The sequence below is a fragment of the Sphaeramia orbicularis genome, chromosome 9 (assembly GCF_902148855.1).
Source record: "Sphaeramia orbicularis chromosome 9, fSphaOr1.1, whole genome shotgun sequence".
Taxonomy (NCBI): Eukaryota; Metazoa; Chordata; class Actinopteri; order Kurtiformes; family Apogonidae; genus Sphaeramia; species Sphaeramia orbicularis.
In genome coordinates, this window is record NC_043965.1 from 20,471,666 (window position 1) to 20,490,261 (window position 18,596).

An 18,596-nucleotide genomic window follows, 5' to 3' on the forward strand; every position below is an offset into this window, starting at 1 on the left:
ATATTTAGTGTGCAAACATTTGCTTGAATGCCCATGTTGTGCCCTCAGTTTAGGACTTAAGTCTGCTCTATGGCAAGGCAAGGCAGGTTTATTTATATAGCACATTTCATGTACAAGACAATTTAAAGTGCTTTACATAAAACATTAAAAGCATTATAGCAGGGAAGCAATAAAAAGTATAGGCATGAGGGAAAAAAAAACAGATAAATAGATGTAACAGATAAAAACTTTAAGCTTAAAAGAAACGATACAGATCTGAACGGATGAATAAAAGCTCTATTCAAATGCAGCTGAGAACAGGTGGGTCTTTAACCTGGATTTAAATAAACTAAGTGTTTCAGCCGATCTGAGGCTTTCTGGAAATTTGTTCCAGACATAGAAGCTCCACGTCTATTCTTTAAAATGTGCTGTTTAGGCTTTTCATCATGATCAGGAATGAGTATTTAGCCATTAAACATTACCCAATTGCCTAAAAAAAACATGACAGTCTTTTTAAAATGACATTCAACGAGAGATAGGTAGAACATGTACCATCCTTTATCAGTCTATCTTTTAAATTTCACAGTGTGGTTGGTAGAGGTTATTTCCTGGGAGTGTAATTTCCACTGTGTATGGTTTGTTATCTGAACTTGGATCTCTCAAGACTTGAGACATTCTACAGGCAAAGATGGAGCTCATCACCTTGTGTCTCTGTGTAGGTGGAGGAGATGGTGGATGTTGGGACTTTTGCTGAAGAGGACATCCACATCCCCAGTATCTACGTCCACAGGATCGTCAAGGGAGCCAGCTACGAGAAAAGGATTGAGGTACAAGGAAAAAAAACGAAAAAAAACCAACCTTTTAGTATCTGTCTTAATAGAGAAATTGTGCATGAAATCATGTAGCATTCATTTATTCTGGTATGAATGCGAGAATAGTATTATTATTATTATTATTATTATCTCAGGAGTCATTTTATCATCACGTCACATTAAACTTGTACTTGAATCAATGAAGAAAAAAAATAGTCATGGTAATTCAAGTGTAGCATTAAACCCTTTCTGACTAAGCTTTATCATTTCCATGATTGTTCAGAAATGCAGACACTGGCCAGAAATAGTTTATCCTATTCTTTATGCAGTGCATCTGACTATGAAAGGTAGAAGGGAGGGCAAGAATTATGTTGTCATGGCTAAGTCCTCTTTCGTTCCTTAGAGATGTAATGATGACACCAGCGTCTGTTTTTTTTTTTCTTTTCCGTGAGCTTTTCTCCCTTTTCGAAGGAGCCTCACGAATATAAAAAGCTCACAATGGATACCTTCTGTGTATATAGACAGAAAATCCGAAGGTCCATCAAATTAAATAATGACCTCCTGAAACTATTCACATGGAATATGAATGTTAGGAGTTAGAACTGGCTGAAATGGAAACAAGGTTGACTCTGAGCTTAGTTTAAAGTAATTCTTAAGGTTATTTAATGCAGAGGAGAGCAGATGCATTTGCTGTAGGATTTTGCTCCCAGTCATGTTGACCTAACTATGTCATTTCCATCTGTGTCTTGTTACCCACAGAGAACTATCCTCCTATTTACACAGTGTTGATCTGCTGTTTTTGTCATGCCAGTTACCATCACGCTGTTTCTCATATTTTATGCCCGTCTTTGTTTTCAGAAACGCACAGTAAGGAAAAGTCAAGAAGCAAAGCCCAAACCAAAGAAGGACTCGGACATTGTTCGGGAAAGAATCATTCGCCGGGCTGCTCTCGAGTTTGAGGATGGAATGTATGGTATCCTTGTAAAGACCAATAAGTAGGAAACAAATTTTGCAGTCCCCCACTAAAGGCGAAGACACACCAACTCGATTTTCAGCGGTCGGACATCATCGGGCAGTCTGGCGAGGTCGGTGACATGAGTCTGGTTGGTGTTTTCTCTGCGATCGGCCGTCGTTAATGCTGTCACCAGTCTTTTCGGCAGATTCAACATGTGTAATCAGCCGCTATCCGTCGTTCAGTCGGACCAATCTGATTGGTGGAGGGATAGCCCTTGACTAGTGAATCAGTGAACAAGGAGTTTCCATGTGAATACAGCTATGCCAAGGTACTTCACACTATTATTCTCTTCTATAATAGACCATTCACTGCTCGTATTGTATCTGAATGAGTGATTGTCAATGTTGCCTATGGACTTCATCCATTCCATGAAGTGAACACTGTTAGCATTGTTAGCATAGCGCGAGTTCTCCTTAGTTTTCACCTGCAACATCTTTCTTCTTCCACAAGAAGAAGCCCGAAAACTGACAATGCCAGTATCTTCTTATTACTAGCCATTTGTTCAACAAGAACAACAAGAACAACCCTTCTTAACTACTCAATGCTCTCTGCTGAAAACGACTGATGACAGCGAGCTCTATGTTTAGAGAGATATTCCGTCATTTTCCGGTTTTACATCCCACGCAAACTCCGAACGTACGCTGAAGTCGGTAGTTGATTTGGTGTGTTCTTCACACTTTTTTGACCATGTCGGGGAGACGGAAGCCATCTGATCTTCAGGCTACCTTTTCTGGCCACGATCAGCAGTCGAGTTGGTGTGTCTGCCTTAAGACACGTTTCTCCCATTACAATACATACAACAAATTCAGATGTTGGCCAACGGTCAAAGAAAAAGTCAGGCCTTGGCTTCCTTTTCATTTCAACACTCATAATGACTAATTGTAGCCTTTGCATCAGTTGATTGCACAGGCAAATTACAGACTGCACATATTTTCTTTTTTTATCATTTGCATAGCAAGGCAAAGCAAAGCATTTGTCCTTCAACCTGATGAAGCTTTGCATGTCTGATTTGTGATTAACAGTTCAGTGATTTTGGCCTTATTCCCATTCTGCAAAAAATCTGTATGGCATATTCAGTATTTCTGTGCAATTAGATGGCTTTGAGATTTATACACAAGTCAACTGTTCACCCAACATGTCAGCGCTGGTTAAATAGGGTGGTTCAGTGGGAGAAAAACAATTAAGATCCATTACTAAAATAGAAGTATGAAATTACTTAAATGAAATTATGTATTAGCAGCCAAATCTACTTTCCATATAAAAGTAAAAAAGTAATTTTGTGATTTAAATGATTCCCGTGTGTTTTTGGATTCATATTACTGCTACATTAACACAGGGTTTCTGTAGGTCATTAAAAAGCATTAAAAGTCATTAAATAGATTTTGTGAAAATTAAGACCTTAAATGGCATTAAAAAAAGCATTAAATTCAATATCCAGAGCCATTAAAAAATTAAATGCACTTGATGGGAAAAAAAGCATTGTTATTCATGATTTATTTTGATTATATAAACATTTAATAATTTTGATCGGAAGTATAATGTGATGATTGACAGGAGGAACTGGCTATTGTTTATGGCTGATGCATCAAGTCACAACACCGGATGCTTGGAATGCAACGTGCTGTGAGCATGCTCATGCTGTGGCAAAAGAGTGGAGGGAATATTAGCAAATGTCCAAAAAATGGGAAAATGCAAGTTTCAGCAGAAGTGATTGGAGAAGAAGCTATTCAGAATCAGGTTAAAGCCTGTCGATAGTAAACAGTCATAAAACTATATAAAACTGTATCTGCATTTGGACGTGGGCATTAAATTTGTTTAAAATGGCATTAAAAAGGGCATTAAATTAGATTTGCTGATACCTGCGGTAATATATGTTGCATTTTCCTGGTGTATTGAGCTTGGTTCGTGAGCACAACTACTTTATATATACAGCTCTAGCTACATTTACTCAGCTTTCCATGAGGTCAGGAAAACAGCTCTGATTTCAGCTCTATGACAAGGACCCATAAAGGAACATTCTATCATCGCAGTAACACTTTTGGAGATTGGTGTCTCACATTGAACAAGGAGGGGGTGAAAAGTAACCAGTAACTAAAGCTGCTGGATCTGATCAAGCAGTAACACGTGGACACATTTGGTGTTCAGCAGTCTCTGTCATGTAATCAGAGTAACTTATATGCATGTATTATACATATTTAAGTAAGTATTTATAAGCACTTTAACATTAAATTTGGAAAGATAAAATTTTTAGGTGAAAAATGTCAAAATTACTGCAGGGTAACACATGAACTTGAAACAGATATCAATTTTTTAAGCTTTACGCAAACATTCAAAACGTGCAGTTCTCGACAGAAATCGATATCAAGTAGGACCAAACCTTTTAGATATTATGTTCAGCTATGCTGAAAACAATTTTTGGAGTGAAATATTGAAAAGTCTTTGTTTTATTGACTTGAGAATGTGGTAATACGTGGACAGGTTGTCATAGTAATACGTGGATGACTCTTTACCATTGTATGCATCGCTCAAAATGTCAACTTATTTTTTAAAAACAACAAACCAGATATAATCACAATGCTTTATTTAATGTATGTAATACTAACACAGTGTTATTTACAACTTGAGGTGGTCCATACTGATATAGGTAAATTACAAATAAAGAGTAATTTCTCAGTAATAATTCACAGATAGTCTTTTTAAATGTGACAGATTTAATACATTTTTTAGATATAATTTTTAACGTCAAATTTGAGCTATATTTTCATGTCTGAGGCATGGCTATGGTGTAAAAAGTACAATTGATAAAATTGGCTGTAACTTTTTTTTCTATAAGTGGTATTTTAAAAAGGATAACAGTTCTAATAAAATAGAGATCTTTAGCTAAAAAAATGAGCCCACTTGATAAATGATGTGTGCAAATTTACTTTTTCATGTTGATGTTCACTTGCGCTTGATCGGACCCTGCTGTCAAAATGTAAGCATGTGCCTAGATGTAGTGGAGGAGGCTATATATAGACTTACATGAAATGGTGACAAACTATTGTTACGTAAGCATTATAAAGTACTTTACTGCATTCCACAACTGTTGTTCTGTGCATGAATGTCTCAGCTAATGACAGTTGCTCTTCATTTTATTACCTAATGTTCATAACATGAAAACATTGCCTTTAACAAAGAACCAATCAGCCAACCTTGGTATCGGTATCCCTATGCTGGCCAGCAACTTCATCAAACCAGACATCACTGTACACCTCCAAAGTGAGAATGGAATTTTGGGACTGGTAAGAAGCAAACCCCTGAGTGCTTTCCTGCATCTCAGGGTTTTATTCTCTGAATTACAACAAACACAATAACAAGCAGCATCTTTTTCATCCTTTGTGATGACTGATTTTAAGCACAAGTGTTTTCAAAGTGAGTTGTGTGCTGAGGATGAAGTGAGATGAATAGCTATTCATTTTAAGTGGTATCACTCCCTTGTTGGAGCGCCCATTTCATGTGCAGGGTTTGTTACGTAACTGATGCGACACTTTCTCTCTCACAGTCATTATTTGCTGGATGAACCTTCAACAAAGGCAGCTGCTGCTATAGAATGACTTTCCAATCAGCTGTGTTGACAGGAGAATGTTGGAGACTATGCTAATGCCTTATTGTTCAAGTTTCCTTTAATTATGAGTGCCAGTTTTAAAGAGCTCCTCTCATTGTTTTCGCCTCCTCTTCTCTTCTTTCCTCGTTTCTTCTTCTCCTCTCTTGGTTTCTCCTCTCCTTGTGTCTCCTCTTTGTCTCTCCTCTCATCTCCTTTGTTGAACAGAGAGAAAATCAATGTCTCATCTAATCAGTGAGATGTGATTGTCTGTCTCCCCTTGAAAGATCTTTGCTGGTCAGGCTGAGTGACATGTGTGAGTCTGTCTTCTTGGTGCATTCTTGTTTATTTTCATTCCTTGTTGTGTAGGGCCCATATCCCACAGAGGATGCAGTTGATGCAGACCTGATCAATGCAGGTGAGGGCTGCTCTGACTAACTCTATTGATTAAACATTGTAAAAAATCGTTATAGATACGAGTTATGTTAACATTGTATGTGTTTGTCGGTTAATGAATTGACATATGTCGCTTTTAATGGACAGCTTTGTTTATCTGATTTCAAAGTTAATTTGAGTTTGTATATCATCATTTCATATGTAGTTCTGTTTAATGGTACAATGTGCTGACAGTTGAATGTGTTATTTATAGTTGAACAAAACTCAATCTTGTACAGGGAAGGAGACAGTCACTGTGCTCCCTGGTGCTGCCTATTTTTCCAGTGATGAGTCATTTGCCATGATCCGAGGGTAAGACCATTAACATCTAAGCTTTTTTAGTGACTGAAGCTCAGACTGAACACACAGCTTATTTTTTCCCCCTGTTTTCATTTGCAATTATTTTCTCTTTGCAATCCTATTGTCAAGAAGAGGTCCCTTAATAGTTTCTTACCTGCACCATAGTTCATCCATGACCATAAAGCAGGATTTGACCACAGGACCTGGCCACAATTTGTAACACTGGATAATGGCCACTGTCACTAGTACAGCGAGACAGCTGCCATGCCAATATTCCCAAGGTCCCTGGTTCTTATCGATTTGCCAGCTGTCTAAGATTGCCCACCCGCACTCCCTGCAGCATCAGTTCTGTTTGTCCACCCAGTGGAAATCCAATAGCACTCATAAATAGTGGTGACACTGGAACCACGCTGAGTCTGTGTGTGTGTGTGTGTGTGTCTGCATTTTGTGGATCACAGCGAAAGAGCCTCGATTTGCTGAGAACGAAGAACATTGCATATCGTTGATTTTGATGATTGTGTCTTGTGTCAAATATCACATCAGCTTTTTATTGTAGTAGTAGTAGTAGTAGTAGTACATTTACTACTTTATAACTGCAGGTCAGCACTTCTCATGTTATCCAGACTAATGCAGAAATGTTTGTTGCCTGGTATTTTCCTCCACCATTTGAAAAAAAAAAAATTTAACCATGACCTTCGTTTTAGAAAATACATACATACTAGAGTGCAAACAGGTACAACCATTCCACCACAGGGGGAGTGTGAGAGTGAATGAATAATGGGTCAGGAATGTAAAGCGCTTTTAGTGCCCAAAAAAGCACTATAGAAATCTAATCCCTTATTACTATTATGATTATTATTAAATGCTCAGACTAAACATTATTTCTACTAGACTTTAAGCTGTGGACACCAGATGCAGTCTGTCGTTAAACTGACTAGCAACAATTTAAATCATTCACTTAATTTACCTAAAGTATTGGTTTGGGTTGTCAAAGTGTAGTCTTCATTCATTCATTCATTCATTCATTTATTCATATCCTTTATCCTTTGGGGGGGTTATTGATGTGCTGGAGCCTTTCTGTGTTCGTCATGGGGCTAATATATAAACACAAACCACCACTCACTCTCACATCTACACCTAGTGGTGATTTAGATTGATCATTTAACCTGTTTTGCTTGTCTTAGGACAGTTGGAGGAAGCCAGAGTACACAGAGAGAACTCACTCACAAACCTAGGACCTTCTTGCATGAGACGATGGAGCTAACCACTGCACCACCGTACCTCCTGTGTGCTCTTTATATTATGTAGATTTTTCCACAATACCAGTGCATATCAGGTGCTGACCTCAATCTCCAGCAGGTGAAACACTGGGTTAATACCTGTGACCTATATTTGATGGTTCAGGTGCATGTTCATTACACAAAGCAACAATATTAATGTGCAAATTGGTGTGTAATGACATTGTTTTTTCCCTGTTTTTCCCTGTCCACATGGATACACACAAACTGGAGTTTCTTAAAATTTTAGCCTAGAAAGTGTTTTTAAAAATCTCTGTGCAACCTTAAGCTCCGTCTACCTATGGATGAGAGGCCCAGATGTAGAGAATAATAGAAATTTTGCAAAATATCTACATTAGTCAGGATGGAACATCTGTGTGTGAGTTTTGTTTTTTGTTTTTTTTTTTTTCATTTGAGGTCTCATTGCAAAATAAGGTCTTGGCAGATGTGCCATTCTTGATATCTCATGTCGCAAAAAAAAAGCTGCAAATGTAAGAATACTGTCTTCTTTTGATGAGTGGACTTGAGGGTTCAGAAGTTGAAGGGACTCAGAAGCTGACAGCTGTCTTCTTTTGTTGCCCTGTTCTGTTTAGGGGTCACATCAACTTGACAATGCTGGGAGCCATGCAGGTGTCAAAATATGGAGACCTGGCCAACTGGATGATTCCAGTAAGTGGTTTTTTTTTTTTCTTTTCTCTTACCATTTTCCAAATAAATGCTTTCTTCTCTGTCAGTGCAGGGTCATCAACAAAATCATTACAAATCTAAGAAGATGCAAAGTTACATTTTCCCCTTCATATCAGCCACTTCTGCAACTTTCACTCTCTTTTTTTGCTCCTCTGGTTAGAATTTTAAACTAAAAGGAGTTTGCTTATTGACTGTGTTTATATGCACATCCAGGGTACAGTCAAGTTTTAGGAGAATCTTGTCTTTGTGTTTGCACATGTAAAAGCCACATCCTGATTTCAGTGTCCTGGACACAACCTTGTCCTGGTTTCGAAAAACCCAGATAGTCTATCTTGTGTACTCTGATGATATCCAGGATACTGTTACATGTATACTTATCCTGCTTACAGACACTGTAGATTTCTGCATAGGTACAAAATGATGTGGCAGAAATACAATGTGTGTGTCTGTGCGCGTGAATACATACATACATATACACATACACATACACACACACACACACTCTTGTCAGGACAAATGGAAAAAGCATCTGAAAGCTGAACATTTGAAGTCTGTAACAAAATAACAGGCTGTTGGCTTTCCTAAAATGAACAATGTAAGAAGAACAGTTACAGTGGAAAACTACTGAAACATTACTATGTGGATTAACAGTAAAACTGGTCATTGAACTGCATTATGACGACCCTCTGCCCTCAATCACGATTGCAGAGCCTCATCATCCTCATCCGGCATGGACACAGAGATAGAATAACAGGAGGCTCATGTTGATCTTGTCCCATGTTGGAGGCAGTAGATGAATACTGGCAAGAGAAATCCACAATGTGGTGTTGGCATTTAATAGAGCGAAGTCTGCTGTAAACCAAAGTGGGCTCATGTTCTATAGAGCTGTAGAATATCTAGAATAGTTCTAATGTCGCTCTACGTTAACTTTATCAGATATTGTCAGATTAAATGATTATGTTGTGTTGTAAACATCACAGGGAGTTGTGCAAACAGCAGCATTAATTAATGCCTGGGATATTAGTATTTATCATGTATATGAGTCTATATTTGCCTGCATGTCATGTAAATACCATATCCTAATACAATCAAAATTGGGATATTAGTAATAATAACAACTGGGACACTAGTGTACATGTAAACACAATTGTTTTTTATTTAAGTGGAAAATGTAAGAGATTTTATCAGGGTCCTGCATCTCCCTATCAGGGTTTATTGAACAACAATAACTGGTTTGTTGTTCATTATCCTGATTATAACACATTTATTTACTAAAGAAATCATCAGTTTCACAAAAAAATGAATGAATGTAGAGAAAACTAAATAATTAAATAAGTTACTTTATTGCTTCCTCTAAGTGAAATCCATTCAGCTCTCAGATTCTATGGTCGGGGCTGCAAATAGCAGTCATTATTTCGTATATACAAAGCTGAGCAATACATAATTCTAATGACTTAATGGCTGATGTATGTTAAGAGACAGACTGCAGCATTTATCAAACAGTGTCTTGGCTGTCATTCATTCCCAGAGGTTAGGTTGTTATTGAAGAGCAGTGGGATCATTTGGGTGGTGCGTTAGGGGTGTGTTTGAGTGCTATAGTATAATGGGCGGACAATATTATTGCTAGATGTTTCGTCAGGTCAATTGGTCTAAAGACCACACAGGCTACGGTTCTCCTCAGTGATTACTAAAGTCAAGAACCCATTAAAAGCCTGTTTACAACGTGGGAGGGCTCAGCCAGCACGTCCTCTTGCACACAGCTGTTCGTGCTTGACTGCAGCGCACATGCAAGGTTATTTCAACCAGTCATCTCTCCTCACCAACCAACAAATAGATTGAAGATCTTTATCAACTAAAGGCATCAAAAGACCTTGGAAATTACATTTGGGATAATTCTACAAAATGCAAGTCTAGTTAGGTAGCTCTTTGCTCAACAGTGCTGCTGTGGATTTGGATTCCTAAATTTGGTTATGTTTCATTAAATCTGCTTTTGTTTGTGTGTCGATTTGTCCTTGTTTGTTTGATGTAATTGTGAATTGACTGGTGCATGATTAAACATATTGCAGATACTGAAGACCTGCACTGGCAGTTTTATTTAGAGGCAGAGAATTTACATTGTTTATCCTTTCTAGAACTGGACAATACATGCATCAAAATAATGCAGCACGACCAGTACACATTCTCACCTACGCTTCAATCTTCATTATCCCCCCCTTTTTTTTTTTTTGAAAGGATGGATGAAGAGAATTACATTCCCCACCTTCTGTGATAATGAAAATTATTCACTATCTAAAGATGGGTACATGGCGTGAAATTGGAAATGTTTTACGTAGGAGTCGGGATGCAGTACTCTCAGCATGATTATGTTGATTTTGAATGCTTTTAATATGCAAAATGCAGATGAACATTTTCCAGTTGAGGGCTTTGAAATGCTTTTACATCTCCACTCAGCCTGAAACATCTGGAAAAACAATAGATGGAGAGAAAGCGGTAATAGAATACAGGATCACGTTTTACATTTGGTGGTCTGTTTTATCATTTATCTGTTGGAGGTTTATCAAGTGGCCCTAGATGGAGGGTTCTTACACCATGCAGTTCACAGAGGATGCACAAAGAGAGATTTTTTTGGTCAAATACACCACGACACACAAAAAAATGAGCAACACGCTGTTTTCAAACGGCTGATAATATTTTACTCATGTTAATGGGGATTTCATAAATGTGCAAATTGAAACATGTAAAAAATACATAATAAACATAAATGTCACTGTATTTTACAAAACAGAGGTGATTGTCTGTGTCGACTGTAAACAGAGGAAACACCCATACATCTTAAAGGCGTATATCCAAACCCCCAAAGGCTCTGTATAACTGCAGCTTAAGTGCTGCAATTGCTCAAGCTTCTGACTATTAAAATGCAGTTACATGCTCAAGTGCTTAAGATAAGACCTGATGGCAGCTTTAATGAAGGAGCTGCTTGAGAGCATAGTGTGTATTTATTGGAGCTTCACCCATTTCCCTGTTGGTCTATAAACAAATTTTTGGTCTTGAATCTCACAACTTGGACGTGATTTACAGTATTGGAATTTGCCTCAGAGTCAGTTTGTGTATGTGTATATTTTGGATTTTTTAATGAACTGATATCTGATATTGAGAGTACAGAAATAAGTCTTATTTGTGGTGCTTTCAGGTGTGTCTGGTATAATATCTAAAAAAAAAAAAAAGTAATCTCTTGGTTGGAAGAAGGGCTGGAATATACAGGCAAAAAACTGAATCTCACCATTTTTGCACGATTCATAGTTTTAGTTACTTTTTTCAAACACGACTCAAAAATAGTTTTCTGTACTAAAACCATATACCACAAAGAACTGACTATGTATAAGTCTCAATGAATATTTTACAACAAGAAACAACATTGAACATGAATGAGGAAAATGTCTTGATTTTTCGCAATTTTCAGAATGCAAAAATTAATTAACTGAACTAACATAACATATTTTTAAGCCTCAACAGTTTAAGAAAAATAATAATTCAGGCCCCATTTGTTCCTGGATGATACCTGTTGATTAGGAAGAAGTCCAGTCTGCAATAATTTGATTTTACCTTTTTTTTATTGCAGTGGTAAAGCTTTTTTTTTTCTTCTTTTTTTTGGCTTTTTAGACCAGGATCCTTATTTAACATCAAGCCATTAATGATTGTCAGAGCAGTTTCACGTTACTTCATTCACAGTTACAGTTTCTAAATACAAAATGGCATACTGGTTAACACTTCCACCACACAGCTAGAAAGTTCTGTGTTTTGATTCCCAGTCAGTTTCTATGTTGAGCTGGCCTGTCTGGGTTTCTTCTAGGTCTTTTGGGTTTCCCCATCATCAAAAACAGGTATTCATTGGTTAATTCTCCTGCTCCTGTTGCTAAATGCTAATGCTAGGTGCTGTATGTATTAGGGTGTGTAGTGCTGCATTACATGTAATAATGATGCAGTATCCTCCTGAGACCCAGCAATGCATTTTTGTCCTCTGTAGGGGACAAAAGTTTCATAATTTTACTTGCTGTCCATTGCAAAGGACATTCCATTAAAAAATAAATAAATAAAAATAATTTAAAAAACGTAGGTGAAAAAACTGTTGCATTATGCAGTTTACAATCAAGACAAATTGTTTAATATAAAAAAGCCCAAACTTTCAATTCCCTGGGTCTCAGGAGGATATGTAATAATTTAGTGTAGCACTTTTTTTAGTGGACGTTTAATAATTTGTTGCATTATGTAATAAACCACCAAAATTGATGACTTGATCGAAACAACCATCATACCAGCAAAACAACATTAAGCATTCCAGTTTAATTAAAATTTATTTAAAAAAACGAAAACAAAAAAAACTAGTAGGATGTTTCATTGGTCAAACCTGAATCAAATGTAACTGTATTTATTATATTGGAGAATGTGTTCGCAAGATAGAGACAAAAGCTGCACTAATTAAGTATTACTGACAAGAAACTTACTGATGCACTGAAATTTGGAAGACACAATATGTAATAAGTTATTACAAAATTTAGCGTTATTACAAAATGAGGTGAAAAATTATTACATTATTATATATTGCACCATAATTACATAATGCAGCACTACAAGGTGGGTAAAATACACACACCAAGTTTCCCTCCTGGGATGATGAGGTGAGTTAACCTTAAACAGCTTTAGACTTTTTCTCTCATTGCACATTGTTTCTTATATCAGCAAAAACAGCCTGAGATTGTAATGTTGTGTGAATAACAGCCCATGTATTATCCAACCTAATTCATTGCGATATGACTAATTAACTATTACTCACATCACACGTCATATTGTAGGTTTATAGAGAACGCCTCTTAGTGTTTCTGTCTGGTTACAATTTCAAGTCCCAGGAATTTAAAGGTCATCAGCCCTTTAAAATATTAGCTGTAATATCTTCCTGTGTAATACACTGTAGTCACTGTTGTATAGTACACTACAAACAGTTCCATTTGCCTGTCATTTTGAACACAAAACCCATTGTCTTCCTGTCAATCCTGTCTCTCTCTCTCTCTCTCTCTCTCTCTCTCTCTCTCTCTCTCTCTCTCTCTCTCTCTCTCTCTCTCTCTCTGATGCTTGTCATTAGTTGTCTGGGTAACGAAGGCTTGTGGCGGTCCGTCGCTATGTTATTAAATAGAGAGCCATTTGTATCAGACAGCGGCGATTGTCAGAGAATTTGAGGGGGAGAGAAAGGAAGCCAGTTGGTAAGTGGGAACTCTTGGATTGTGAAGGGGGTCATTTTCTGTGGTGTTTCTGCCAATGACTGGAAAGTGAATGTTCACACACACACACACACACACACACGCACACAAAAACAAGGACATAGTACTCTGTTGTCATGGTAATACACAAAAAATGCAAACTATTGCTAAGCCTAGTAAGAGAAATACAGTACTTGGTAGAAGACACTTCCCATGATGCTTCACCTATGCATAAGTGCTGCAGCAGCATTTTTTTAGACAGTAATCCATGTATGTTTTAGACACAAAGAAGACCAGGTATGCAGAGGTTACTGTATAAAAATACTGTTCAACTTTGACTTTCTTCACCTATTACCGGCTTTTGACCCTTCAGTGAATGAGACTGGCTTTGCCTCCGTCTCTACTCTCACATACGTTGATAGGTGTCATTTCAGCAGAGCTACAGCTTGAGAAAGTCTATGTTCTCTGCGTTCTGCATCACTGCTACTGCCTCCTCTTCACCCCATGTTATCTCTTGCTTTTGAAGGCACTCTATGAATGAACCTTCCATCACTTACATCTTCTCAACAGCCTGTTCAATTTGCGTTTGTGTAGGCTACTGTAAATGTGCCTCGGGCAAGGATTAATTTTAAAGAGATAGCTCAATAAGCCAGTAAAAAAAAAAAAAAAAAGTAAAATGAGTCTTTCTAGGGAGAATATATGTGGGAACTAGTGCATGGAAATTTTCTCATTACTGGTCTTTACATGAAGCAGAGAAATAAATAACTATGAAAGGAGCGTGCATTTACGTTTGAAATTTCACATCTTCCCTGAACATGTTTTTCACATCCGAATGTAAATAGGGCTCTTAAGGTAGGTAACTCAAATATACAACAGTGTATGAAGGCGTCACAGTGATGTACAGGGGAGAAAATAAGCTTGGGCGCTGGTAAGGGGGGGGGGGGGGGGGCAAACATGAACAAACATGAGAAATTCATGGGGCCCAGCATTTGTGGGGGGCCCATAGAGCAGTGGAGGGGCTCTAGTGGATATGGGGTAGAAGTTGTGAAAATTTCATGTAAGATCCGCTGTATAAGAAAGGCATAGAAGTCGGGAGTCGGACGTTGAAAGTATGTTAAGTTTCAGTTTCGTTTTCACACTAGTGTAAGTGATATTATGTACGGACTGCACCCCCACATACACCACCACCACCAATTTCATGAAAGGGTCTACAACGTTTACCTCTCATGGGGCCCACAATTGGTAGCGGTGCCCCTGAAAATAAGTATTTGTCATGTAAATTTTTAGGGATGCACCGATACCAGTTTCGGTTATCAGTCCGATACTGAATATGTGTAGTAATATTTGTACTCGTAAAAGTGTTCCGATACAAACACACCGATACCACTTGACAGCAGCGTGACGTTCACCTCATAGTGCAGCAGGTATGCGGCAGAGGAGTAATGTCAGCACTGTGGAGATTTTTCAAAATCAACGACGGTGACAAAAGTAACAGTCAGTGCAAGTTACTTTAAAGACACAGACGGATACGGACGGAGTGTTTTGTCCTTCCTCGGCGTACATTCCACATGTAATTCTGTTCATTTTCCAGGAGCTAGCAGATACGTACCCAGAGCCATATAAGGATCATCATATTATCTAATAATATATAAGGCTCTGTGTGTACCCAGATGGAGAAGCAGTACCACCGGGAACCGTGAAGGTAGTGGATCTTTTCAAAGAGCAACTGTGAGTTAGAGAAAAACTACTGACATATTTATGACAACTACCCTCATCAATATCAACATTAGCGTCCACATTAATATTACCTCCTCTGTCGTCACCATATTTGTTATTACTGCCTTTCTTCTTCTTCTCAAAAAACTTTACTTTTCTTTGTGGTATTTGTCAAATATGGTTAATTAAGAGCGACGCCCTCTGGTGGATTGATTGGGAAAACATTCATCCCAACACATTAAATATCAGTAGCAGCACTTTGACTAATGACAATGACAATAAAGCGCATTTTCAAAAGTAACTAAGAACTGTAATGGTATTATTAAGTACTCATATCGGTACTTGGTATCGGCAAATAATCTAATTTAAATACTTGTATTCGGTTTGGAAAAATTGGTATCGGTGCATCCCTATAAATTTTGCTAAATTAAACACAGTAATGACTTCCCATATCAACAGTGATGCTTACATGTTGACAGATTATGGTATGGGGCTACTTCTCATGGGGGTATCAGAATCCATATTATTGAAAGGAAGACGAATGGAGCCATGTACTGGGAAATTTCTCAGATGAAGCTGTTGCCGTGCACAAGGAATAATATATAATACAGTACAATAATACTGTAAAGGCAAAACATAGTGTAAAAATTAGGCTTTCATTTGGACCGAATTGATCACTGGAAGCAGAAGAAATTGAAGATGAAGCATCACTAGTAGGCTTGCACTGTAAATTATTAATAAATAAAACATAACATAACATAGTGTAATATAGTATAATTTAGCATAACATAGCAAAATGTAAAAAAAAAATGTGGTGAATATTTCTTTCCCATATTGCACTTAAGCACTTGAACAAAAGTTATTACTGTGTAGAAGTAAACAAAACTGAAAAGTATGCTCCATATTTTTATAGTTTAGTCCTGATATAATCTTTTTAGACACAAGCTTTGAGTTCCCCTGGTGCCCCTGACTCATACTGCTTCTGAAACGCTAGGATTTAAGCAGGCAAATGGACACAAGCGAAGCGGTTAGGAAATTAAAACCTCTAGGGCTTTACTCAGACCAGCCAGGTTAATATCATCAAAGCTGTATTAATGAAATGATTAAAATACCCTGTTCTTTTTAGGAACTCAAACAGATTTGGGGAAAGCAGTCATACATTTATTCACATAAAGAAAACGTGCCTTCCAGCAGGTTGTGTCGGTAAAAGGCCAGATCTCCCTGAGTCTCTGTGAAATTATCGATTTGGTAAAAATGGGATTCTGTAAATCTGAGATGCTTTTGGTGTGAGGTATGATATGAAAGTGCAATTTTTGGCTTACACGGATATATTTTGAAGCCTAACAACCACGTCTAACCAGACATAAATATAACAGGCAACCAAAGTTTAGGGGCGAGTGAACTGGATAAAATTGCTGAACAGGATGGAATAGCCTAGATCATTTGCTTTTCCCATCAAACCATTTCCTAAATTTGATCTTTATCACAGCATTCTAATCATGATATGTTTGACTTTTCTGCACAGAGCAGCATAGATCAAAGCTGACTCACATAACCACATGCAAAGCTGCAAATCAGATACAGGCAAATGCCATCCCTCCCAGAAATATAGGTCAAAGATGATACTGAAAATGCTGAAACAGAACCCATACCCCTTTGTAACCTTCTGCAGCAGTGTTCTTTTTACCTCTGCAGAGGATTTTATGTGATCACTCCAGTCTGTCAGAAGCATGCACCTCTACTGCACCAATTTTCACATAAATGTGAGGAAGGGCAGGGCATAGACCAACAATAAACCAATCAGACTTGTGCTGGAGAAATAAAGAAAACATATGACATCATTTGTAATTTGTGGAATGAGACTAAAACTGGGCTGTTGCACTTAACAGACATGGGTTTTCTCTGAGAGATCTTCTTCTTTATAGTAATCCACTCATTTTGTATGTAAAAGTGTTTTCTGTCAGTTCCCAAATGAAATTTTCTGTATATCTAACCTTTCTTAAGTAATTTATCACCATTTATTATAATATTATGCTCTGTATTTTTCATTTTATCAGTATAAATCAGGTATCTTCCTGAATTAAATTTACTGATCATGTACATGTTCATAAAAGCTCAGATTAATATTAATATTTTAAAAAATTCATGGGAACGAATGCTTCTAGGACCAAAAAAGAGTTTGTTCGAGGTGCTCTTTGGAAAAAGGGATTCATAAAGTAGATAACAAACTGGAAGAAAACTCCAAGGCATTGTCTTTAAACATTAAAATTCCTTTATTACCATCAGGAAGTCAAAACTTTTTGACTTCCTGATGATGGCTTGAAGCCGAAACGCATAGAAGTAGAAGTGTTTTTTAAGGTCTAGATATGACCATGCCATGGTAATAAAGGCATTTTAATGTTTAAAGAGAGTGCCTCGGAGTTTTCTTCCAGTTTGTTATCTAATATTAATATTTGTTTATTCTTTTGCTTTTCTTTTTGTCTTTACTCAGCAATTTGCCTGAAAACAAATGACCATTTTGTCTCTGTAAGAGGTACCCCTTGTACAACCATAACATTATTAGCAATTTCTACCAACACCGTTTATCTGGCTGTTATTTTTAGTGCTACTGGTTATGAATTCTGGTTCAATATGATTCATTTTGCTAATATCATCACTAATATTACCACTGTTGTTAATGATAATAGGTTGGTTTTTTTCCTCTGTTTTTATTACCATTTATTGTTGTTACCAACTCCATTGTCTTTTCTTTCTTTCTTTTGTTTTTGTTTTTTTTTTCTCACACACACGCACGCACGCACACAACCATGTATAATGATGAATATGTAATTACCTCTGCCAAGGAGGTTATGTTTTTGGCGGCGTTGGTTTGTTTGTATGTCCGTGTGCAAGATAACTCAAAAAGTTATGGACGGATTTGGATGAAAATTTTCAGGAAATGTTGATACTGGCACAAGGAACAAATGATTAAATTTTGGTGGTGATCGGGGAGGGTTGGGGGGCCACGGGGGCCCACTGATCGGCCTTGGCGGCAGTCTGCGCTCTCCGAGTGCTTTTCTAGACAAGACAGCGCGGACCTCCGCCAAGGCCGATCAGTGGGCCCCCGTGCCCCCCCACCCCCGATCACCACCAAAATTTAATAATTTGTTCCTTGTGCCAGTATCAACATTTCCTGAAATTTTCATCCAAATCCGGGGCACTGATCTGCCTTGGCAGACATCTGCGCTCTCCGAGTGCTTCTAGTTAGTATCTGTTTTTGTCTTGTCTTACTTGTTGTCATGTCTTTCACTTGTTTTTTTATGTTTTCAACAGCAACCACTTAGCTGGGATGTCCCACCGTCTTGTCTCATGTCTGTTTTGTCCCACTGTCTTGTCTCGTCCTGTCCCTGTACACTTTCGTCTATATGAGCCCTCCCTCTACACATATGTATACAAGCAAGGAATAGATGAACATGTGAATATAAAGTTTGAGATGTTAACAAACACATGCTATAATTAAAAATACTGTTGTCCTCCAAAGAAGGGTGGTGGTTGTGGATTTAA

General features: G+C 37.6%; 1 protein-coding gene across 1 annotated transcript in view; it reads left to right on the top strand.

Annotated features, from left to right (window-relative positions):
• Positions 1-18,596, top strand: part of oxct1a (3-oxoacid CoA transferase 1a) — a 54,567-nt gene that overhangs the window by 20,848 nt on the left and 15,123 nt on the right. The window contains exons 8-13 of the mRNA XM_030143081.1: positions 699-806; positions 1,650-1,764; positions 4,993-5,087; positions 5,756-5,804; positions 6,061-6,133; positions 7,992-8,067. Coding sequence (XP_029998941.1) covers positions 699-806; positions 1,650-1,764; positions 4,993-5,087; positions 5,756-5,804; positions 6,061-6,133; positions 7,992-8,067 — 516 coding nt within the window. The remainder of the gene's footprint in view (positions 1-698; positions 807-1,649; positions 1,765-4,992; positions 5,088-5,755; positions 5,805-6,060; positions 6,134-7,991; positions 8,068-18,596) is intronic.